This window comes from Pavona decussata, unplaced genomic scaffold, assembly GCF_977016875.1.
Source record: "Pavona decussata unplaced genomic scaffold, jaPavDecu1.1 SCAFFOLD_216, whole genome shotgun sequence".
NCBI lineage: Eukaryota > Metazoa > Cnidaria > Anthozoa > Scleractinia > Agariciidae > Pavona > Pavona decussata.
The window spans coordinates 562,180-588,070 of record NW_028145621.1 but is presented as its reverse complement, the minus strand read 5'-3'; the positions used below and the strand labels follow the sequence as shown (position 1 = coordinate 588,070).

Sequence of the window (25,891 nt, the reverse complement as noted above, 5' to 3'; positions counted from 1 at the left end):
CCAGAATCCAGGAAATATTTGCCTCTGGAATCTGAAGTCCAGTGCTTTGGAATCCGGAATTCCGAACTAGGTATCAGGAATCCAACCTATGGAATCCTTCACTTTTTGTCAAACAAAACTTGACTTCGTAGCATAAGTAAATTTGATGCACTGAAATTTCAAAAAAAAAAAAAAAATTGGTTAAAACTACTGGCACTTTCCTGAACTGATTATCCGTCGAAATTTGTACAATTAGCCGAAAATACCTCGCCCTTCAAGAAAAATAAAACGCCGTTTGTTCATTGAAACAGCGAAAAAGTTCAGGCAATAATTTTTGGTGTGAATGCTACTTACAATTATTTCTCCAAATTACAATATTTACCTTATCAGTGTGTAATTCCTCCGCAGTAGAGCTCAAACACCTCTGACACTTTCGTTTTGTAAAAAGCATAAAGATTTCATGCAGAAGAAAATTAAAAGCTTGAGCTCATAGATCCAGTGCATGTGAACAGCTTGCAGCGTTTTCACTGCTCCCTGAGTTGGCTGTGTAGACCCTTCAAAGCAACCTTGTTCCTAGGGTCTCTCCTCTTCCCGTCCCCTGGGGCGAGAGAGTACGGGAAGAGGAGAGACTCTAGGGACGAGGTTGTCTTCAATACAAAGCATTCCCAGGTCAGACGGCAGAAATATTTTAGTTGCAAATGTAATTCAATGTGGTTCTTTTTTTGTCAATAAATTGGTATAGCTAATCGATTGTGGTTTTCCTGTCGCTCCCTTCACTTTCGAATTGGTTGTCGAATTAGCAGTCGTGGAATTGGCGATGAATTGGCAGACAGCTTCAGCTAGGTATCAGAAATTTATACCTTTACTTGTGTTTCCGGAAGAGAAATGGCCAAATAACTGTTACTAAGTTAATCCTCGGCTTATATCAGTGTTATTTAATCTATTTCAATGTATTATGCCTGCCTCTTAATGCTTTTTGTGTGGGAAGTCCCGGTTCCTGAAAGCCGCCATTCATTCAGAAATGTTTGCACAATTACTTTTTCAGAGGCAAATAGCTCATCACCCAATTTGTCAATGACCAAATAACTGCTTTCAAATTAATCTCTTTATATTACTTAATCAATCTCAATGACTTATACACTCCTCTCAATGCCTTTTTGTCTCAACTCGCCATTCATTCGGAAATGATTCTTTTGGGTATGCTTCCAGAAGCGTTTGTCACGTGACTTTTCAATGGCCCTCACATTAATCCTATCGCAGTCATCTCAACGCCTCTCGCATGGAAAAGCAATCGCTCAAAGGGCTTTCTTTGACGGCCCCTTTCAATACGACATTTTTACGCAATACTTGACCGCACGCATCCGTTGTCGAGATAATCAATTTTTTTCTTGATAACGGGATATTTTTTCATCTTTCGGTGAGACGAAAGAGTCTGAAGATCAATTGTCGAAATGTAATTAACTTACTTATTGCTTTTAAACATCAGTCTTTTAAAGAGGTCAGGACCTTTTTCTACTCTGCCTTTTTCGTCCGCGTTAGAGAGCTACCCTTACCGTGGCCTTATCTGTTTATTCAATCGCAGTAAAGGTAATCTCGATAGTTGTTTTGAGGAAAAGAATTTTATTCGTCAGCGAAAGCTCGACAGACGAAAGCATAAAATAACAGGATAACAGAAAAAGTTCCTGCGTTTCAGCTAACATCAAAAGCTCGAAAGGTACGTATGTTGTATTCATCAATTTTCTTTTTTTAAGATTGTAGTTTATCTTTACAATTTCTAGATTCAATAAAACGTTCGGTCTTGTCAGTTTTGGCAGTCTTATTGTAGGTAAACAAATTATAAACTCGCAACCTTGCAAAATCTGAACATCAATACTCCAATCGAGACATTCTACTTTCATTACAAAAGTGTACATTTCAAATGACTTTCAGTAACTAATTGTATTCTTAGAATCACGCATTCATGTAGAGCAGTCAGTTTTTTCCAGGTAGTTTTTAATTTTGGAATAAATTTTTATATGGTGTATTTAGTAAAGAGTTTGTCAATTTTGCTCTGTATTGACGAATTTACCGTGTTAAAATAAAGTTATCCAATCCAATTACTACACCCTCGCATCCGACTGAAAGCTTAAAGGGGAAGTATCATGGGGTTTTTGATATCTTTTGTTAAAATGATGATGAAATGATGAAATAAGACCTTCAATCAGATGCCAAATAATTCTAGAATGACAAGAGGAACGAAATCAACTCAATTCTTGAAAGAAACAACTCGTGATCTGTTCTAGCGCATTTTTGAAAAAAAAAATGTGAGAACTTGAAAAACATTAGCCTAATATTTTTCAAGTTTCAATCCAAACCGGCCAACCCTGTCTCTGGCCAGTGGCACTAATCGACAGTTTTATTGCACTGGGGTGATAATTTTTAACAAACATGACAATATTTTCGTTGTTTCTGCTGACAGTAAAACATTTTTGAGTTTTGAAATGACAGCAAATTTCGTGATACTTCCCCTTTAACGCGAGACAGGGGGAGGGGGGGGGGGGAGGTTGTGGGTGACCCCTGAAATCTGTAATCCGGTAAGAGTGTGATTTTTGAGTCCAGTTTGAATTGCAGCAAACCAATACAGAGAGCGGTTTTCATTTGAGTGTCGTAAAACTTACCAACACCAAAGTTATTACTCTGGACAATCATAACAGACGCAAAAATCTCAATGAATCAATCAGAATTGGGAGGAAATACATGTAACCGGCGTCAAGCGCAGTATCCCCTAGTATAGTGTACACTGTTTTAGGAGTATCCCTATTAAAGCATTAAAAAGCAAGGCACGACTGGTTTTGGTTTAACTTCTCAGTCATTGGTTGAGAAAGTGGCGCAAGGTTTGCTAACATATCACAGAGTGCAGTCGGCAAAGGAAAAGCAAAGTAAACCCGAATTACTTTCAACATACAGGCGTAACCTTACTAGAGTAAAACATGCTTTGAAAATGTGGGCTGTAGTCTGTAGTCAGATTGTCAATTTTAGCCACACTACCCGCCCAAATGTGCTTTGGTAGACTACAGTCACAGAATAAGGTACTATGGCCTCGTTGATAGCGCTCGTTACGCCTTGAAATACTGAAAGAAATGTTAAGCCCAATATAAGAAGCCATGCATGGACAGCTTAGAGTAAGTGAATAATAATAGTAAAAGAGAAGAAGTAAGAAGTGGCGAGGAAACCTCAAGAAACCCCGGGCTTATACTGGAGGTCTCCTCGGAGATATGTTAGGACCGTAAGACTACTAAAGACATTGTATTTAGATTTTTTAACATTCGGTGGTAAGACTATAAAGACATAACAGAGTCGGACGTTTCATACAATTAACTAAGGAAATCAAGAAGCTTTCTTTTGAAGGTGGATAGACTGTTTGCCAGCCTTGAAACACCACATCACAAAATGCTGACATAGCGTGGATGGGTGTATATCTGTTTGAATTAGATTGAGCTCAGCAACAGCTGATGAACGATGATCCTGTTGAATTTTCCGGTGAAGCTAAAAACTAAGTGTCTTAGAAATCTAATGGTTACTGCAAAGCTGAGCAAAAAACGTAATTTATCTTAATTTTGTTTGGCCAAAACAGCCTTCCTCAGGTCTAAGGTACCCGAAGAAGGCTGGCCTGATCACCAGAAATATTCCGTAATGAAAGAAAAAGAAGTTGTTTGATTAGCTTTGCAGTGTTCATAAGACAGTTCTTTTTCCCATATGACTTCCTTACTGGCCAAACTTGTACGTTTGTTTTCGCATTATGACCGCTGTTGTTAATGACTTCTCAAACATGACGATGTCTGCTAACTGAATCCACAATCAACTAGGATCGAACTAGTTCGGAACTATAAAATAGCTGGAATCAATGACCTTTAAAATCTTATTACAACGTCTTTCTTCACCGGAAAGGCACTTTGTTTTAGATCTTTGTATACCCGCTGTAATCACTGGAGAATCAGTAAACCCCCGCAGAAGATCTAGGACTTTGTCAAAGGTAACATGCGACGTGATGGGAAATAATTGTCAACTTATCTGCATATTGCTTCATTAAAGTTAACCCTATTGTTTTTGGCATAAAGAAAGGAGCCAAAAGCTTATTGAATGATTCTAACTTTTTTTCACGGAACACAACCTTTACTTGTATACAAATTTCACTGACTAGTCACGCTCCCTGTTCCTTCCTCGTTTAATGATTAAATTTCGTGAATGTTCGCTAACGATGAGTTATCTTCCGTGGTGCTTTGTTATTGCTTCTTTTAAGTCTCAAGAACGGAGCCTAAACCTGGTTGATATATATATTTAACAGAACACGTGCTTTGCATATGTACAGGTTATATTTTCCAGTCACGTTCCCCTTTTCCCCGTTGTTTAATGGCTAATGTCGTGCACGGGCGATAGAGGTACAGGAGTTTACGTTGACGTCACGACCTGGACGTTAAATGACATAACGTTAATTGAGCGTTGAAAAGATTTCGGGATTTTTGGCATGAATATGGATGAGACTTTCACTGTATTTCATAAAAATGAGTTTAAAACTCGTCGATAGTTTTTATTCTCCCCATATGACCTCTCACAAATTTTAATCAGTGACGACTTAATGACTAAGAAATGCATTTTAACGAGTGGTACAACGCAGCGTGGGTCCCTTTATTAGCCAAACCCGTTGCAAAACAAAACCGAACAAAAGGCGCGTTGTGTTTATAAAAACAAAACATGACTCAATGTGAATACAGCCCATTGCATCTGAAAGCCTTCGCACTTTGCACTAGGGATTAATTGTAATAGGTGGCTGGTCGAAATCTGCTTTTAACTTGATTTGTTCGGCGAGTCGAAGCAAGTTCTGCCTTGACCAGTCTATGATAAGATCTTTGATCGTCTTATCTCGTCTACAACGCTATTTTTCCTTGGTAAAGTAATCTCTTGGGAGGAAAACCAGCTCACAAAGTACCTGGTATCCATGGTATTGGCCCCAAGTGTTGGAACACGTTGATTGTTTTTGCCAACGAATTTAGTAATTAACCGTAAAACTGATTTCTTGTCTTGTTCCTTTTGGCGATGAGCGGCCATCTATCATTCTAAATTGCAGGTGCGTGCCAACTAACGTGGTGGAAGATCACGAGACAATAGCGTACTTTGCATGTTTTTTGAACGTGTTTACTTTCAGAGACATATTTAGCGTTCTTCCTGTAATGATTGTCCAGCGCTTGTGAAGTCAGTTGTCAAACGAAGTCGTGTACGTTATACATGAAAGGAAAGCACGGCTCGACTTCATTGTAATGGCATTTTTTTTTTCTTCAGTCCAGGTCACTAAACCTTATCCAGATCGAGAGGAAGAAGGAAAACAGCTTCTCCGTTTGAAGACCGTTGTGTTGCAGTCTTCTGTCGTCGAAAACGTGAGTATCAAAACATCTACCTTTGTGAACTAACCGGAATTTGAAATTTTTTGTTAGCAAGTTACAAATAATGCTTTTTTGCGAAGTCTGAGGTGCTATAGTTGGTATTAAGCCCGAGGGGAAGATCGTTGTGAGTTGAAGTCTTGAATAGCCATTTTCGGCAAAGTACAGCACATCATAAATAAATTATCACTTTAGCTGAGTTACTGTAACTGAGATAATTTTAATTAAAAACCAAAATCTTGCTGCCAAAGGCAAGCACCATGCGGCACCTGAGATATAGCTACACACAAAGCGCCACTAAAGGTGTAAAGGCCGGTTTGTTTACTTGTGTTCTTGGACAGACAAAATTGCCAGAACCCAAAGACAACTGAAGCAAAACAGGGACTCAGAGATTACCCTATAAGCCACTGTTATCAACACTCAACTTGAAGATACAAAGTTCTGTGTCTGCACAACTGGGCCCGCCAGATAAAATCCCGAACTATTTCCGCCATCCGCCCTCGCCCTTGTCTGCAACAGACAAAATCCCCCCTCAGCCAGAGATAACGTAAATCAGAACAAATAGCAAGTATAACGTCGTCATATCATTTAATATCGATCGGAGACTAGACAATACGCTTGAAATCGAATGCGTGCAGCATCGGCCCTCACCAACACTCGGCAATTACTTTTAGCTCTCTCGTTTGTATTTCGCACAACTGCTCAAATGCAAGAGCAAATGTTAATTATGTTAATAGCAAGGAAACTCTGAGAATACGTGAGTGTTTGGTGCGAGCAAAATAATCGGTTCTCATAAACCTATTTTCCCATTTACTAAGTCTGTTTCGCGGTTTTAATTCAAAAAAGTGTACACTTGTGGGCATCGCGGAGCGTTCTTTTTCGATTTAGTCGATAGTCTTCAAGTTTGCTATAACTATAAATGAATCTTGTTGAGGTTAATGCAGGGCCAATCAAGAAAAGAAAGTTTTCTTTACCTATTGTAATAGTAAGGACATTATTAAAGTAACAACTGTTTGTTTTGTTCGCATTGTGAGCGAAAATTTGCTTTAATAGGCGATTGGTATATTTGTTACGTGACTTCGAGAAGCAAAATGCAAGACAAGTGACTGAAAAAAAGAAACAAAGATTGAATTAAAAAATTGAAAAAGTACGAAAGGATAGAAGTTTCACACGAATAGAAAGGAACTTTATCGAAGTCAATCCACGTTCGATTATGTCAGTTCGACAAAATAGAATCGAACGTAATGAATAGAACTCTTTGGTGAATTCGAAAATTGAGCAAAGCTCAACGAAAGCCTTACTCAGCTCGAAGGTAGACGGTTTATTTGTAATTGACCAATCAAGTCTTCTTAAATCGAACCCTTCAGTTTCGTTTCCGTTTCAGTTTTTTGATGAACTTGATTTTATTTTATGGATTTGGACAATCGAACTTACTCGAACGATTTATGAATGATTATGTAAATCGACTAAGTTCGATTGCCGAATGTTTGATCTGATATGTCGGGAACTGAAATGAAATCCCGTGTATGCGTACTTGTCAATCAAAGGTTTACTTAAAATCTCTGATAAGCGATTGTTACTGTAATCCAGTACCTTTTCTGTCAGTCACCGTGGAATGCCTGCTCGCGAGTCATTTGGCTAGACATTGATGGTTAAGGTGAAAATTGTTATGAAATCCAAACAACAATTCGGGGTAGCCATTCAAACGAGTAAGGGATATTAATATTGAGAAGTGGTTTCATACTTTGCCGTTAGCTATGCTGCATGTATACAAAATGGGTCTGTGAACGAAAAGTTTTTAAGGTAAAAATATAACCATTCAAATGAAAGCGTTTGAGTAATGCTTTTCTTTAATATCATACAAGATAGTTTGAACTTTTGAGGTGTGGATGAAATGCTGAAATATGACCAATCTTTTTATTCTGAAACATAAACCTGGTTTATCAAAGGCAAAACACCGATGTTCGTCTCTCTAATAAACAAATTATCTTGAATTATGCCATCCCCGCAAGTCAATTACGAGATCTCCCACAGGCGAGACTTTGCTTGTTTCTTCTAGTTCTATATTTTAAACAGTATACATACACTTGCAGATGTTTCGAAAGGAAACCCAACATTTTGAAATTTCAGAAAAATATTATTATTACAAAGGCGAATGGAAAAATATGCTCCTCTCTAAAAAGTTCCTCTCCAGTCTGTATTTTTTATTATTAAGTTTACGACAAGGTCTCTCAGTTCCTACTTCTGATTGTTTTCACATTTTATAGTTATTGATGTTGTTCTTTGTGTTGTGTGCCAACAAAGATTTATTAAAAAGAAAATGACCATTCGAATGACAGCTATTGAGCAGAACTTTTCTTTTGTGCTGTTCAGTATCTATACAAGATAGTTCTTAGTTTGATCTTGATATAGTAAAAAAAGCTACTGACCAGTACCTATCTGTGGCGCGGTTTATTATGCTGTGCAACTTGAGGTGGTTCTAACGGTTGAGTGGATGGAAAAAATCCTTAAAATAGCGGCCGTATAAATTGAAGATTTCACGTTATACTTTCCTGTCATTGGAACGTTGTTTTCTTATGCTGTACAAGGTGGTCGTATTAAACGTTTGATACTGTGGATGAATTAGTAACTCACAATTCAAGCAGTATTTTCCCGCGGTATTGTTTTTATATATACGCCTTTTTTGAGTCTGTGCAAAATAAATCTAACTTAATTGTAAGCTTTCAGATGCTGAGCTGTGCTGCCCGCTTTAAAGGTTTTGCAAGTGGAAATGCAAATGTCCGAAAATGCAAAAGGCAAAATGAAAATGCAAAAGTCAGAAAATCTTTGCTCAGTTTATTTATAAAAGTACGAAATGAACAGCACTAGAGATTATTTTAGTTTTCGAAGGACATCTGTTTTTCCTTTCCGAACTAAGGTCGTGGATTACAATTAGAGCCTCTGCCTGCTTGGCGTTTGTAAGATTAATGGTAACACATTAAAGTCCCGATCTCAGCACGTCTGTCTATTCGTTATCACTTTTGCGGGGTCGGGCGCTTTTAGGGCCGATTTTAATTTTGTCGATTGGTGCATTGCATGCTCAAAATAAGTGGAATTCATGGTTGCACCAGATCGGTTTGGAGTTAATGGGGGTTTTGATTCCTGTTTTTCCTTGCATAGCCAACCAATGTACCACGCCATTATTGAGGTATGACAGAAAGTATTCGTTAACATCTCCAACTTTTCCGTTTTCGGAAATGTGAGTTTCAGTTCAGGGGTCTCCGTTTAAGTTTTGTGATTTAAATTTATTGGAAGTTTTTTTAAGCATTTTGTCTAGGAACTTTATGATTTGGTGAAATGCGAGTAAATATGCCATTTTAGGCGGGAATTGATTAAGTAAGTTATTAGAAGGTAAATCTATTTTTAATTTCTGTTTAACGACAGGATATCCTTTAAAGCCCATTTCTTCACAGCGGTTCTGGTTGGTGTCAATGTCGCAGAATGGTTTGAAGGCATAAGCGAAGGTCAAAAAACACCAAGTTGAAGAGTGCTGCTTTTGTGAAATACTACAGCAAATATGTATAACCCTCAAAGTTTACACATAGCTACCCTAGTGTTTATCCCTTACATGAAGGTTTTTCGACGGTATGGGAAAACTTGCTGTTAACAGAGGGTTGTTTTTCGGGGGGGGGGGGGGGGATTTTGTACCTCGCTTGTCGTGTCAGCGCAAGTTGAACTGATCACAACTTATTTCAATATTAAGACTCGTGGTGCCACATTGACCACACTTTTTTTAAGCTGAATATTAGATTTTCTCAAAGTCGCTCGCTCTCTTAATTGAATGGACCTGAGCTCTCGCTCGCTCGAGCTCTGACGATCGCGCTTCGCGCTCTGTAAGCTCGACGTAAGTCTAGCAAGTCTAGCTGAATATGTTCTATTTTCTTGTCTGCGTAAGGAAAGGGAACGTGATGATGATTGATGTCTTTACTTTTAATGTCAGTGTCACATGTTCATCCGTTTAAAACGTTTTTTAAAATCTTGCCCATACTCATCGCAACTGTTCTCTGACATAATGCGGCTTCCTCTTAACCTATTAACCCCTAATATCAAAGAACAAATTCTCCTATCTTGTCCCCGTACTTTTCATATAAAGGTACTGGGGAGAAGTTATTAAAATATCGAGAAAATTCACCTTGGGTGATGATATCCTTAATTCTCGTGAACTCAGGGGTTGAATAGGCATTGATGTTACAAGGAGAAATTTGATGCCGATCATAACCACACTTTTCGGTAACACTGTAGAGAGTTTTCTAGCATTTTATGCTTCTAATGAGTGAACATAAATCCTACTGATGAAATATCATGCCAAGTATTCCTCTTTGAGGTCTCTTTCAAAAAATTAAGAAAAGGTTTGGCAGTTTGATGTAATGATGTCACATAACACCTTTGCCAGTACGCTCCATGAGGTAGCGCCTTTGCACGTATGTAAGCTAATGAAAAAGACAAATTGCGGGACCCATCATACGGGATTTTTGGGCAACATTTTACAAGTATGCAGGAAACATAAGCACAGTCCTGCAATACGGGATTTTGAGAATAGAGAGTCCAGGATACCGAGCATCCCGTGTGGGATGCAGTCGTCAACAAGTACCAAAGACAAAGTAGGAGGCAGATCAATAGATTGTAAAAAGTCTGCTGTTGATAAAATTTCGTCTCTTTAACCCATATATTCTCTACAAGATGTATGGCGGAGAAAAATAAGGCTATTCTCCTGGAGACTGGACAAGGCACTCAAAATCCAAAGCATTTTAGATTACTTTTTGGTGTCTGAAAACCTGATATATTTCTGTAAAAGTTGTAACATTGTCTACCCGCCGAGTTCAGACCACAGCGCAGTGAAGTTGTTCCTTCAATCAGATGCCCTTAACGTAAAATCTGGTCCAGATTTCTGGAAATTACTTGAAATACAACGCGCATGTCACCGAATGGGAGCCAGGCCCTCTATTCTCTAATTCACTTAGGTCATTTGGGCATTACACTGGCTTGGAAGTTAAATTTAATTCATTCTTTCCTCAAATAATTGTATAAATCACATTATAGTATATCAGTACTCCGTGAACTGAGCCTTTTTTAAAATTTCGTATACATGGTAATTATTTGATATCCCGTTTGTCCGTTTAATAGTTTTATATCTCTCACGCTCATCTTGTTAATTGTAATTGTAAAAACGGTGTTTTTGTTATCCTTACAATGTATAGAATTAGGTAATAAGTATGCAATCAATGTATTGTGAGTTTTGCAAATATTGCAAGTATAATACTGTCAGTATTGTTACGGTTTTGTAATTATCGTGATTAGTGTACTGAGTAGTGTTTAGTATTGTAAAATTTGACTCTATTCTGTGTCATGTAAGGCTAATAAAAATTGTAAAAACTAAAATAGAGTAAAATAAAAATAACAAATAAGGCCAGACCGTTGGTTTATTTTTAAATTAACTCAGTCAAGTTAACCGAAAAGAATGTGAAGTTATCGACCCATTTGATATATGCTATTGTGATTATGGAATCTTCACATTGCTGATAGGTTTTTAATTGTCGTATGTTAGTGTTAATGAAAAAGCAATAATGTTAAAACCGATGTGAATTGTATGCCTACCTGCCTCAGGGCGAATTTGTAAAATGAAATGAAATGAAATTGATGTTATTATTAAATATATAAATGAAAACTTAAAAAACAAACAAACAAACTGATGTTGGAGATGTGCACAAGGCGCAGGCAGTTTCTCACTCCTGTACATTTAATGTTTTGTTCACGCCATTTAACATTTCGCGTTTTATGAACTAGCTACCAAATCTCACTGGAGTACCCCAGACGAGAGTAACAGGCTTTCTGAACAGGCTAATTATTTTCCATACTCTTTCAGTCTGCGTTGTATCTAATTTAATCTTGGCGAGCTCACTTGATTACACGTTTAAAGCGAAATTAAATGTTCAAGCTAATATGAAGTGAATATATATGAAAACAAAACATCCTTCCTCTGGCTCTTGCTCGTTCAGTTATGGATAAAATTTATAAAATTAGTCTTTTAAATCATAGACTATTCCTTTCTCGGTTCTCCGTTCGCTTGTTCGTGCGTTCGGTTGTTCCGCATTCTTTGTGCGGTTGGCTGCTCGCCCGGCGGTCGTCATTTGATTGGTTTTGTCGTTCGGTTGTCTTTCTGCGTCCGTACGTCTTGTCGTAGGGTCCGATCCTTCGGTTATTTGTTTAGTAGCCATTCTCTAGTTCCTTCATTTGTGTGGTGTCCCTTCCTTCGTTTCACGTTTATTTCCATGGCGTTTTAATAGAAAGCACTTTCACCTTTAATCTTTAACCTTTAATCTTTAATCTAAACAGACGAAACAAAAAACAAGCTCAGCAATAATGTAACCATATGCCCGTACTTGCTCCCATCATATGGAGCACTATGTCCAACTTAACAACAGTGTACCGGAGGCCGGTTGTATCAGGCCCCAGCCGGTTTCAAACACTGTTTTGGGTATACACCTGTAGAATGAAATAAACGGTCACTTTTATTGTTGTTGCCATGTTCTTCAATTTTCTAGAACTGGAATACTCTGGAATTCATGCTCGACAACTTGTGGTTTGTGCTCATCTCCGACATCGTTTAAAAATTGTTAACTTTTCATTAACAATAACATACAAAAATAAAAATCTATCAAGAGTGTGAAGATAACTTAACCAAAATAACATTCCATTGGGTCGCTTAGTCCACATCTCAACTTGGAGTTAATATAAAAATAGACAAATCGTCCTCTTAGCATTGTCAGTCTTAATAGGGTATAATCTTTCAAATCAATTCCTTAAACCTTAATAAGGTATAATCTTTTTTAAACCAATACCCACATCATAGTTACCGTCTATTTCTCTTTCCTCAATGTTATTTATTATAAACTAAATTTCGAAAGTGAAGTTATTTGACGGTCTGTAGTTTTCTCTCAAACTTAATTCAATCCAGCTCATTCTTGAGATCCCTTGTTTACAAAAATCCTCTTACTGCAATTAGCCGCGCTCGCTACTAATACGACGATTTCATAACGGCTGTTTGAATTACGTTTCGCGTATAGATAGATGGTGCGAGCCCGATTAGATAAAAAGCAAAACAAAACTATCGCTCAAACGTTTTTGTTCCGCACAATTGACTCTAATTTTTCCACTGTTACAACTGCTATATTGCTGCACTTTAGTGCTGTCTCAGTACACAAATAAGTATTTTCCGAGTTTAACTTCTAAGACAGTGTATGGAGCAGTATTCAAGCTGTATTGAAAGGCTGATTGTCGTCTTCCGTTGGAAATAACCCTTTGAATCGAAGTTGTTTATCTACGAATCTGCAGAAACCGATCCACTTTTCAGGTACAAGGAAAATTGGCTTTGTAATTTACTGAAACTGCATAGAATGATAGTTATCTGCTGAGACACGTACGACCACGCGTTTCAAACACAGTTTCAAACGTGTAGTCATTTAACCAAAATACTGAAAATGTTGTGTCCTTGTTCCCAGATCGTGTTGTGTACAGTTTGAACTGTTTGTATGCTTCAACTGAATATTTATTTCAGTTATATAAAAGTCTCAGGGAATGAAATCTTATTCCCCGTAGTTACGACATGTTAGGTTAAGCAACGACGACAGCAGCGGCAACGAAAACGTCACCCGAAAATATATCTTTATTTCATTTGTGCTACTTCGCGATTTTTTCAACTCGCTCAACTATTACAAGAATGGCGAACTATCCAGAAACCAAATTGGTAGGAGTGGCGTACAAGTTAAGAAAGAAAGTGAAAAATTCACCGTCGGACGTTCACGTTCTCCACCAACCTTAAATGTGGTCATTTCACGTTGTTGTTTTGCAGAGGACGGCAAAGAAATTTACTAAAATGTGAAACGCACGTGCAGATCGATTGTTGGTGCTCATTAAACCTATTGTTTGGCGGCGTTGTCGTTGCCGTCGCCGCCGTCGCTCAGCTCCCTAACGTTGTTAGTTTTACGAAAACGCTAGCTCACCTTGTTTCGAATTTTAACAGCGTATTTGACCCTTTGAAAAAGAAAGGAATTACTGTTACAGTGCCACGAAATTTTCAGCTGAAATTTTGCTGGAGAACTTTATATTTCTGAGCTATCTAAATTACGTAATAATTTGTCTTCGTTTATCTAATATGAAGTGGGCATATGAAAACGAAACACTCGTTTTCTTGCTTGAAGAATGCGCAGATAACGAAATTAAATATTTAAAGCAGAACAGTATGTTATGACATCCATGCGTAAAAGGTCGTGTTCATTGCATTAAAGCAAAATTAAATATTCAACGTACTGTAAAATCCCGGATATAAGCCCTCCAAACTCCACCTCAGCCCCTGTTGACTGAAGCAAAAATAAATATCCATAGTAACCAATTTGACAGGTGACGGGTTACGACGGGCAGTTTCAAATCCAATGTGAATGTCTTGTTTCAACAAAAATTACACGTTATATTCCTTGTTTATTAATATCTAGATGACACATCTAACTAGCAGAAAATTATTTTATTCCAATCCGGCAAAGCAAAAAAAAAAAAAAAAAAAAAAAAAAATCGCTCCCTGCAATGTATCTCAGTCGATATAAACGTTCAGTGGGAAATTCATGAGTTCACTTCAGCAGTTTAACATACACTGCAGAGTTAATTTTCTGAACTATCATTAATTGTGAAATATGTTTATTGTGACAAAATGCCTAAAATTTGTGAGTATTAACCTTAATTTGTCGGTGAGCCATTAACAAACTAAGTAGAGGAATAAGTAACTGGTACTTATTCTAAACGGTGATAGTTCTCAAGGAAGGTTTAAAAATCATGGAAATTTCAAACATGACGTTGCCAGGAGTTATCCTTACAATAAATCGCATGTCGGCGTTGTTGATCTCCAATCAAATATGCTAATTCGGGAAGAAGGAGAATTAATTTTTTGGGGTTAATTTCTAAAGAAACTGTGGTACTGCGTTGGTGGAGGAGTGGAAACAAATATTTGGTTTTAGCACCTGAGAGACTGAGAAACTTCGACAGCTGAGGTTTCAAGCGTTAGCCGTTCGATCATAAGAGCGAAATGTTAATAGCGCTAGGGTTTAATTTCATCCTTAATGTCCAAACTCCGATGTGCATACCCTGTCTGTACCTGGTGCTACAACGGTGAGATGACACTTTTAAACCTACTTCGACTTCGCCCCGGTCTGCTCAAAACAGGGGAAAAACTGATATCCGAGGCATTTTGCAAGAAAAAGGAAAGTATCATTCTAGATTTTCATTTGAATTATTGCATTTTGGGGTTTCAACCTAGCTTTTTCTCCCCTTCTGCAAGGCAAAACAGTTCTACATGAAAGTTATGCTCATTATGCTTTTATATCAATGGCAGTGACACGAGAAAGTACTCACGGCATTGTTCACATGAATGACCACAATCTGTTTTCCCAGACGACTCAAGAATTAAAACACTGAGAAATTCGTGACACAAGTTTTGGCTCTGAGACTAACACAGTTTAGGGAAAATTATGAGATGGACCTATATTTTATAATGCATATTTGACACATTTTAGTAGTGGTATACCGCAGGCAAGCGTTAATACATTAGAATTTGTTTAAAATAGGTTGGCATCCTTTATGTATGGAAGTCTTTGATGGATCTTAAAAAGGGTAGCTCTTCATTCCTTTGAAATCGTGCCTATTTGATGTAGAATATGAGTGCTTGCTCTTTCATGCAACGTGTTTGAAAACCTTAATTTACGTCGGCTTTTACCGTATTTAGTGAAAAAGGTTGCATTGTTTGCGGGGTTTGGATCTATTACTAACTGTAAATTTGAGTCAGCGTAATAGTTTGAGACATTAACATTTGTCCCTTTGCAGAAAGGTCAGTAAAATGAAGACTGTATATGTTCAAAAACTAAAAGCCGAGATGTAAGTTTACAGCGATCGGCGGTTTATTTTGTCTTTCGTACTGGTCAGTGCATTTAAATATTTAAAGACTATCAATTTTGGCCGGCCAAAGAAGCAGCATTTTTTATGCATGCATGCAAAGTACAAAATCCCTTTGTTAAGTTGCTGTAAGGAGTGCTTTTTGGAATCTTTGTTCATTTTAATCCAAACACGAGAAATCCGTTTTTACAAGTTACGGCTATAAAATTCGCCCGAAACTAGTAATCTTTTCCTGATGAGCGTGCAAAGTTTCAAATGCCGTGGGGAAGTTAATTTTATTTTTTTCAAACTCTGTTCATTTTAACTTAATCGTAACAAATTGGTTTTAAACTGACGTTGTGACCATTTGGTCCGTCTCCTGCGGTTTGTATACAAATAAATGCAAAAAACACCTTACTCTATCAACCAAGTAACAGGAGATTACGGCCTATACAAATGATTGCAAATAACTATCGTTTGTTTCCCCCTAAGCTTTAACATAACTGTCTGAAAATTGTTTTCACTTAATTCGGTTGATAATTTTGCGTTCAAAGATGGCTTTCTTTGTGAAAATGATTACTAAGCAGATGTCCTTCACCGGTTGTGCGGGCTGCGTCAGAAGAATCATTGATACAAATGCTATTGATTGGACGCTTGATTCATTACAGGAGAGCTGGCGACAACGTATTATTAATGATTTAAAGAGTTGTAAATTTACACCGTTCCCGAATAATAAAATGCAACTACATATATCTTTCAGGTTAAATAAACATAAGTTGTGGAAGGCAAATCGACTGAATTTGATAACCAGGGATGCGGAGGATCCGAGCTTTGGATACAATCACTTTGTTATTTGTCTGGAGTTTGTTTATTGGAGGTATGTGGCTTTAAATCTGTTACTTTCTAATTAAATGGGGGAACTCTCGTTAAAGTTATTACAATTAGAACAAAATTTTTGAATTTTTGAAATCTGAATAAGCCCTCACTAAACTTCTAACTTCTGTCAAAGTTCATTTTAAAGCTATTTCTCTTGTTTTGCTCTATTGCGGGAATCAACTTTGCGTGAAGTCGATAAAAAGTTTTGGCCTTGAGTATTAGAATCGTCTGTTGAGACTGTTCAAAACTGGCAAACAAACGTCTTACGAGGCTCCAACTGCAAGGTCTGCCTATTTCACCCCGTAGTATGTCGCAGAGGGTATAGTGAAATTTATCATTATTTTAAAGGGCCACAAAACTAGACTATGAACCGATAGAGCATTTCTTGGCTGTGAAAGGGATGCCAATTTCCATGCCATTTTGGTATTAGTTAAAAAAAAAAACAACTAAGATTAATATACGTAGATGTAATAGAATAAGACAAATAACGATCTGCTTCATCAAACTGTCATCTTTGCGCGAACAAACCGCCAGCTACATACACATGTTATAGACCTGCTGTGAAAACATGGGAAATTGCAATCTTAGTTTTAAAATGCTGCAATTTTTCGAACGTTTTCGGGATTTTCACTAAGTTTACCAATTATAGAATCTTGCATGCAGTGCATAAACATGAACCAGCTTGCTCCAACTACGGATTGGATCTCCAGATCTCCAGAGGCAGACCCTGTGGCATTCTTTCGAGCTCCCTTTTGGCAAATGAGAAGTTTTGGCAATGAAAAGAATTGGATACGAATATGAATATACTGGCGAATTAACTTATTAACTGAGCCAACTCAAGCTAAAGGAATTTGCAAATTCACTCCTCCAGACTTTGAACAATTGTTTAAAATTTGTGTAGACTAAGAAGAGATTAGGTAAATATAAATTCATGGATCTAGGTTATAATGAAATTAGACGATGTTTTTCTAAATCGTTGACGTTAATACATCGATAGAAGAAGCTAGATACTTGCTTTTTCAATCGTTTTCGATAAATGAAAATGAATCAATGATGTGTGAAGAAAAAAGAAAACGAGCTTTCAAAAATATACGTTATCAACTAAAAACGATCGAAACTGATACGCGTGGAGGGTACCTTAGCTCGGCAGTTGATAAGCAACGTAACAACTGGGACCTGAAGAAATAAATTCATAAGTCTTACTTCTTACATTAGCTCACACTGGCTCGACGGAATTATTTCACTGTTACAGTTTATTTAGTGGTGTACTGCACAGCACTGATCGAAATGCTTTAGAGAACCGACGAAAATTCAAAAATAAAACCGCTCGGCCGGGCTTGGGGCAAAATTTAAGTGCCTGTTTCTCTGCGTTACTATGTACATTGTATGTACATTGGGTAACAAAGGTTGGATGTTACTAATTGTGCCCCCGAACGAAAACGCTTGCAGTCATCTTAAAACAGAATGATTATATCTAGACAGCTAGATCCGTTTCATAACGATGAAAGGATGATAATGCACTGATAAATATTGTCTTAATGATGGGCCTATTTTTGCTCTCTTTTTTCCGGCAGTTTTTCCTCTAGCGTAATTTCAATTGTCACGTTTATAGCTCTGTTCTCATACGTCTGGTCGATAGTAACATTGCTGGCAACGTAATTTGTGAGACGATTTTTAGTCTAAACGCTGCAGGGAAATATTACCTATGCCTTTTTTGATGTCACGGAAAGGCTAATAGTGGTGTTTTCAGAACCAAAATGCCGAACGGATATATTTAGTTCCGTCGTAGATGACTTAAGCCTGACTCAGTAGCGTGGAATAGAAATTCAACCGTAGAAAAACTAGTAACAAGTGCAGTGCCAGCCCCAACAACCATACAAACGACAGTGCATGAATTTAGATTAGAAAGCTAAAAAACTGCCTTAGGAAACCGAACAGAGCGCAGATTCGATCCTTATCTCTAGTTTAAAATGTATTCATCGCGAATGGTAAAGGGTCTCTTTTCCGAAATAGCTAGCAAGCAGACAGCTTACTGTCGCCCCAGTTTCCTCGTCTCGCTTCTTTCGCTCATGATATCGTCGCGTGACTGATTCGAACGGGTGACGATACAAATATTCTCAAGTTTATTGTAAGGGATTTTTAAATTCACTCAATTTTTCGGAACTCTGTGGAGTAGATTTCATTATAGCTATAAAGCCATAAAAGACGACACCAGGAAAATGTTTGAACTTTACATAGCATTTCAAAATGCTATTAATAAAAAAGTGACTTCCAAGAATACCAATTTTTCGTGTGATAATTTGTTTTTATTTCGATTAGCTAACTATTTGAAATTGTTTCTTTTTACTAAAGGTGATTTTTTCTTGTGATTTATTGTTTCATCTACATGCCTTACCGTCGTGAAAAGCCGTCATGTAATAGCAGTTATAAAAAAGGAAAATTCCCATTGAAGTACAGCTCTGGCCTTTAATCTCCGCTTAAAATTCTGAGTCATCAAAAACAAATGGGAGCAATGGACCAGTATCAGGGCAGTATTTTCCTCTGGTTCTGTTTATTATGCCGTACAAGGGTTTTATAACTTTTGAGCCTATTTGAAAGTTCAACTTAAATGGAAGTTATTTTGGAGTACTTTGTTCAGGCTCTCTTCGTTTTGAAGCTTTTGCAATGCCTTTTAGTTTATGTTCGTTTAAACTTGTAGTGACACTGAAGGGATTTGAAGGGTAAGTTAATTTTTTATAACTTTTTCTTCAGGCTGTAAAGCCAGTAAGCACGAACGAGCGTTGTTGAAGAAGCTCTTCCAATCCAATTACGACTTGAACGAGCGGCCAGTGGTCAACGATACGGATGCTGTCGTCGTTACACTTGGCTTAACACTGAATCAAATTGTTGATGTGGTAAGAACACTTTACGGTTAGCTTTATCCTTGTTTGGTGTCCAGGCGAAGTGTTTGTGTGGGCTTGGAGGGTCGAGTGGGTTGCTTTTCGTTGAACATACGAAGTTTGCCCCTGGGGGCTTTTTCTCGCATTCAAAATTGTAAAAAGGCTCTCTTTTGGTTGGAGGTTACATGATTCACTATATTAAGAAAACCTGCCATTTTAAACAAAGGGTGACTTTCACTCGAAAACTGCGTCACAGCAATGAAGCAATTTCATTGGTTTGTTAGCTCTCCAAATAAGGCACATATGGGATTGAATATTTGTATTCTTTTGGCAAAAGAAAGGTATAGAAGATAGACATTTCAAGCATTATAGCTTTATAGATTAACAAAGAAACAACTAGACGAATCGCAGGTGCAGTCACCGTTTAAAACACAAAGGAATATTTGGCGCCGTCTCCCTCAAAAAATACGTCTGCGTTGCAGACTAAAGAGGTGAATAAAGAGCAAGTGACAGGGCCATCACAATAATATAGCTGATTTACCGCTTACTGTAGGAAATTGACACTTGTTGATTAAGGTATTTCAGTGCAATTAACGCAAATTGAGGGAAAATTTACGTGAATGAGAAGGTTTAATTTCCAGCTGAAGGAAATTCTATCAAGTGATAAAACATTGACGATTCCAAAGTCATTTCGTCCCAAACACACTGAAATTGAAGACAATTGGGACAGCACCATCTTTACCTAAAATATCCTAAAGGAGGTATTGAAATTAAAGGTCTAAATATGCGAAACCAAGAGAACTGTTGTTTGAGTTTTAAATTAAGTTGAATTGTCACCAGTAATAATAATAATAATAATAATAATAATAATAATAATAATAATAATAATAATAATAATAATAATAATAATAACAACAATAATAATAATAATAGAAATTAAAGTCGCTGAAATAAACGCTTTGCATTATTGCAAGAATTAAGAGCCAAATCCGATTTTAATTTTTCTTTAATGTACTAGGACGAAAAGAATCAAATTCTGACATCAAGTGCTTGGGTGAGACAGGTAAGTTCAGCTAAACTTGCGCTGGTATATTTCTTAAAGTTTCTATGTCAAGTGAAATCTCTTGCTAAACAGCTTAATGTAACCGTCCCCACACCAAAAACTAAGAGGGGGGGGGGGGGGGGGCGACGGCAATGGGAACGTCACAAAACAATAGAATTTAATGAGAACAACAAAGGCCCTGCACATACGCTATAAATTTGCTGGACTCGGCCAAACAACAACGTGAAATGACAAAATTTAAGGTTTTGTAGAGGACGCCAGCACACGACGGTAAATTTTCAGTCTCTGTCTCAACCTACTCTCTCTCCCACCTGTTCTGTTACTGGATAGTTCGGCCACATTGTACAAGTGGAACGAATTGAAATAATCTCAAGTAGAACAAGTAACACGAAATTATATTTTCCAGCGACGTTGCGTTGCCTTCGTGGTTTTCTGGTAAGAAAAGTCTTGGGCAGTGGATTGTTGCGCAGTGATTTCTGGTATCGTTTGTTTGGACAAAAGAAGGAACCTGAAATAAACATTCAAAACAAACAAAAAACATTAACATCGCATGATAAGTTAAAAATGAAATTTGTGTGTAGGCTTTCACAATTGTATCAGTTGTCTTCTATTATCTCCTGCAATTAACTGATCTCAAAGTAAAATTCCCGCGCGAATCTCAGTTGGCTCCCGTGGCAGGAGCTTAATCCGGCTTCTGTAGCATAAAGAAAGGATGGGGTGCTAGTCCAATGCAGGGTTACCCCCAGCAGTATGTCGCTGGTGCCCATTTTAATATACACCTTGATGAAGAGAGACAATGTGGAGCAAAGTTTCTTGCCTATGTAGACAATACGGTGGCGAAGGCTAACCACTGACCTTCAGATCTTATTTTCCGAGTATGCCTGTGTCACTGATTGAATAAAACATAATTGGCCTGGTTTAAAATCTACCATTACACTTATTTATTGTTATTTCTGTATTGTTAGATATGGTCCAATCCGCTTCTTGCATGGAATAGTAGCGAATTTGGAGGATTGAAATCAATCAATGTGTCACCGAAGAAAGTTTGGCGTCCAGATATTGTTCTTTATGAGAAGTAAGCGTACTTAGCTAAAATAAGTTAATATCTATACTCAGTTTGTGGCGAACCTATGATCATGCGCAGTAACTCACACATCGCCGCCAATAATGACTTTTATGTAATGTTTAAAACACAAGCAGCAGTGTTTTACCCGTTAAAACACGTGCTGCGAGTTTTTTGAACGGCGTCAAAAACATTCCTGGAAAAGCGCCTATCAATAGAGTTCATAACAATTATGGTTCTGTGAACGTTGGAAATTAGCATACAAGTGTTTTATCAGCTGATAGAACACCGCATACTAATAAGGAGGAGGTTTATCGATATAAAGTCACTGCACGTGATGTATTATCGACCATTTGATAGGTCAATGGGCTTATGAATTATTAATGAGTTTTTGAATGTATTCTATTACAGCGCTGACGAAGATATAAGTTTTGGGGGAAACTTAGACCGTCTGAACTTCAGAGTCGTTCTGCACAGCTCTGGAAAGAACGTATGGCTTGCTCCAGTTACGTTCAAGAGCAAGTGTCGCATCGACATCAAATACTTCCCATTCGACACGCAGATTTGTAAAATGAAGTTCGGTTCATGGACGTATGACGGATTTCGCGTCGATATCGTCAACGAGAGTGACTCTGCTGATCTAGACAGTTACACTGAAAGTGCAGAGTGGGATCTGGTTGGCGTTCCCGCCAAGCGGAGCGTTGTAAAGTATTTTTGTTGTGAAGAGCCCTTCCCAGATGTGACTTTTTCTATAATAATCCGGCGGCGGTCTTTGTTCTACATGATGAACTTGATATTACCGCTGGTCATCATTACCGTGTTGATTAACGTGTCGTTCGTTCTTCCGGCTGAATCAGGTAAGTGAATTTCGTCAGAAAAAAAAAACTCTATCACTTTTAAGTTTTTTTTAAGCGGCTCAGTCTCAAAGTATCGGCTTTAATTTTGGACTTGAGGGGTGTGAACATCTTATGAAATCCCTGCTATCGTAGATCACCTAAGGAGCAAATGATGCAATAAAGAACAAGCGCTGATTTCACGGTCAGGGAAATATATTTTTTCAATATTTCGAAAGGCATGGTCTTTCTTCAGGGTATTTTAGAAACCCTTTTCCCTGCTAGCAGCGGCCTCTTTTCCGTTATATTCGCTGAACTGACGGGCGCGAGGAAAAAGAGACTTCTGCCCTGGGTCGAAACGGTTTGTGTTGAGCATGCGCCACGGTTACCTAGCGACCGAGCCGTCACGTGATGCTTTTAGCACTATGCAGGCTCACTAAATGACTGCGGAATAACTGTAAACGAATACGCGAGAGACAGTGGGCTTAAGTCACGGTCAGCAAACAATACAGGGCCGGCATGCGTTTTGTAAGCGTCGTCCACGACTACGGACGGCGGTTGAATCAAAGTCCGTTTCGACCCAGGGCAGAGATCTCTTTTCCTCGCGCCCGTCAGTTCAGCGAATACAACGGAAAAGAGGCCTCTGTTAACAGTGAAAGAACCCTGAAATACCTAAAAAAAAAAAACAACCTAAAATACCCTAAAAAATACCCTGAAGAAGAAAGACCGTGCCTTTCGAAATATATTGAAAAAACATATATCCCTGACCGTGAAATCAGCCTTGCTCTTTTTTGCATTAATTGCCCTACAATTTGTTGCTGATTAGATCCTTTACTGCAAGATCCAGTACCTTTATTTTGTTAAGGTGGTCCTTCCAACACAATTACTAGTTTCCACCGAAGGAAGAATTTACTTAATTCTCTGACAGGCACTCGGCTTCTGTCTGTTCACTCCCTACTCGGTCCTTGCGAAAAACAGCAAAAGCCCCTAGGCTACATTTTTGTGTCGTTTTGCATGCTCTTGACAGTAATATTTTGTTTCTGTGTTCGTCTAAATTTTAATTCTAACAGTTAATACCCATGGATCATATTCATAAAGCCACCGTCTTAGTATGATACGTCCGAGATATTGTTTACATACAAAAGCATTTTGTATGGAAACATGAACAATACTTGGGCTTTATCTTAACGTGGTGAAGACCACACCTGAGTTTTAGAGACTATTCTCTATCGTCTGGTGGAGCGATCGGCAAGAGCGTTCTAGATAAGAGAACTTCAGATTAAGTAAGTTTACAGTACGTGTGCAACAAATAAACGTCTTAAGAAATTTCAAGGTAGGCAAGTTCCTAGAGACTTCGCATCTTCCTGTTGTTGATTAGCCCGTGTGGGAGGCAATAGAAACGGGAAGGAAGGAGGGGAACCCGATGCGTGGAGCGTGTGGGGAGAGCGCAGAATCTTCGAACGCGCGCCCGATTGCCCTCCTTCCTTCTCCTTTCTACCAGCTTGCCACGCAGGCTTATTGCTGATCTTTCCTTAGTGTGGGAAGTTACTATGGCACTTCACTCAGCACCTTCTTTTAAGAAGGGGGCAAGATATTTTCCACCCTGGGCGCCAGAGGCTCGGTTCTGGTCGAAGTCTCTATCTTGAGTTCCCAGGGTAGATATTTTCTAACAGCTTGGTTTTGGATTTTCAGGTGAACGCATTTCCCTGACAATAACCATCCTTCTCGCCATGACAGTTTTCATGTTAGTGGTGGCAGAAACGATTCCTCCATCTTCAGACGTAGTCCCACTTATCGCCAAATTCTACATGGCGGGCATGGTCGAGATGGCCGTGGGCCTCGTGTGGACTTGTTATATCTTAAAATACTACCACTCGGATGTCATCGAGATGCCTTCGTGGGTTCGGAAATACGTCCTCGGCTATCTCGGGAACTTCTTCGGGATCAGTATGGAGAACCTCAAACGAATACAAGAGCACTCGAATCTTCGGAAAGGATCCGGTCGTAAGTCAACCTTACAGACGACTTTGGAGCCTGTTTGTAGCAGTGCTAGGACAACCGTCCAGATTAGAAACAAACTTCGCGTGCTGAACGGACACAACAACAACAGCAATCCGTACGACAGTCATTACAGGCACATTAATACGACAGCAAACGGGTTTCTATGTCCGTCTCTAAACACATCCGAACTGTCGTTAAATCAACAAGACGGCTTTCAGGATCCAGTTCTTCAGCTTGGAGAAAAGATTCTCGACCGAGTCGACACGCTTGTCGAGAACTCGGTTGTGGACGACAGACTAAATAATCACAAAGAGGAGTGGCGTATTGCTGCCATGGTGATGGATAAACTTTCATTATGGGTGTTTGGAATTGCTGTGTTGGTGACTGTGTTGGCCTGTTTCCTGCAGGCGCCTGCGTATGTCCCTTGATCACGTGACTCAGTCGTACATTGTCTGCCCGACAGCGTGCTCAAAATGATAGCGTTGCTAAAAGTGGGAGCTTTTATTTCATGGCTGTCATTTCCGAAGGTTTTCCTACGTTGCAAAAACTAAAGTTCGAGATAAAGCAGAAGATTGAGTGATTGAGGTTTTCGTTTAGGTCTTGATATCATGATATGGCGGCGTTTATAATCTTAATTTCGAAACAATGGAAAATAAAACGTTTGGCGTAGACCTTAGTTTATTAACTGAAGGCCGGTTTTGGCGATGACTTGATAAACGCATGCCCTTGTAATACTTGCCGTGTTGCTTACACCTTGGCATTTAAATTTGTTTAATGGTATTTGGAATTGGGGTAGTTATTCTGGTATTGCTACGATTCAGGCGCAAGTGTAGTTCGTAACGGGAAAAAAAAGAAAACGAAAGGGATTGTAGGCTGATCGCGTTTGCTTCTTGATGTATGTGTATCTTGCCACGCACATTTTATGGATTAAAGCTTAGGTCTGTGTGTTAAGACTCCTGGAAGTGCTGGGATCAAGGGGATTGACTAGAAGTCTTATATAGTGGCGACCTTCACCGTTTACGACGTCCTACATGCATGGTTGGTCGAGAGAACAAAAGAACGAACAACAGAACAATGTTCCCAGCCCTAAAAGCAATGTACCTGCAGGTTATCAGGGTCTAGGAAAAAAAAAACAGCTTTTGAAAGGTGCAGGTATACTGCTTATATCAGGCGGGTCCCCTGCTCCTGCCTTTGTCATTCAAAGAATATGATTTGCTCTTCCCGTGTTCCTAATCGTGCATGCAGTAGCACAAGAAATTTTGCCACCTGATTTAAGAGCAAGCATTGAAAGATTGAATTGTTTAGTTGCTTAATGAGAAATATAGCATTGTCATGAGCTACTTTGATTTTTTTTTCATCATTCTTGTTCGTGAGCAGGCTGTAAATAATGCCTTGTTATGGTTTTTTGTACAGTTTTCTTGACATGTGCTGATTTCAGAAATTTTTATGAAAAGAAGCTGGATATAATCTGCTGTGTACCGATTACACTCTAAAATGTCTTCCTTTTTATATTCGGCTGTGGAAAACCCGCGAAAACGAACTAAGTAGATTTCAAACCTGCGTGACTGAGCTAAAGGTTGTCATTTGGACCCGAAACATATAAAGGAAAAAGTGAACCTGTTTTACCCTAGCAATTGAAACAGATTCTTTATTCTGAAGACTGAAAAAATGTTCTTTTATCACAGACTTGTGTAAAGTTGAATTTGCACTAATAAGCTACATTTTTTAAGAGACTATGTAATCTGGAGAGACCATGAAATGTGGTCCTAACCAGTTTGGTTTTGTTGTTGTAGTGCCGAAAATGACACTGATAAAGGATCTGTTGTGGG

At 38.4% G+C, this 25,891-nt stretch overlaps 1 protein-coding gene across 5 annotated transcripts; it reads left to right on the top strand.

The window, feature by feature from the left end:
- The first annotated feature begins 370 nt into the window (after positions 1-370).
- LOC146459808 (neuronal acetylcholine receptor subunit alpha-10-like) lies at positions 371-25,891 on the top strand. 5 transcript variants are annotated; one of them, XM_085088910.1, is made up of 9 exons: positions 371-1,693; positions 3,921-3,991; positions 5,296-5,390; positions 16,108-16,224; positions 18,975-19,117; positions 20,121-20,165; positions 21,131-21,240; positions 21,640-22,085; positions 23,754-25,891. In XM_085088910.1, the coding sequence occupies exons 4-9, from the start codon at positions 16,161-16,163 to the stop codon at positions 24,488-24,490; spliced, it is 1,545 nt and encodes a 514-aa protein (XP_084945036.1). In that variant the 5' UTR covers positions 371-1,693; positions 3,921-3,991; positions 5,296-5,390; positions 16,108-16,160; the 3' UTR covers positions 24,491-25,891. The 5 variants fall into 5 exon arrangements, with proteins under 5 accessions (XP_084945036.1, XP_084945035.1, XP_084945038.1 ...); XM_085088909.1 differs by lacking the exon at positions 371-1,693 and having other exon boundaries at positions 2,532-3,991; XM_085088912.1 differs by lacking the exons at positions 371-1,693; positions 3,921-3,991 and adding an exon at positions 4,599-5,008.

What these genes read in the sequence shown, in the direction of transcription:
- LOC146459808 (XM_085088910.1), top strand. Translation starts at nt 16,161, where the DNA reads ATGCGGAGGATCCGAGCTTTGGATACAATCACTTTGTTATTTGTCTGG. An exon ending in CTGGAGTTTGTTTATTGGAG is followed by an intron (nt 16,225 to 18,974) that starts GTATGTGGCTTT and finishes CTTTTTCTTCAG; the next exon opens with GCTGTAAAGCCAGTAAGCAC. An exon ending in GATATTGTTCTTTATGAGAA is followed by an intron (nt 21,241 to 21,639) that starts GTAAGCGTACTT and finishes ATTCTATTACAG; the next exon opens with CGCTGACGAAGATATAAGTT.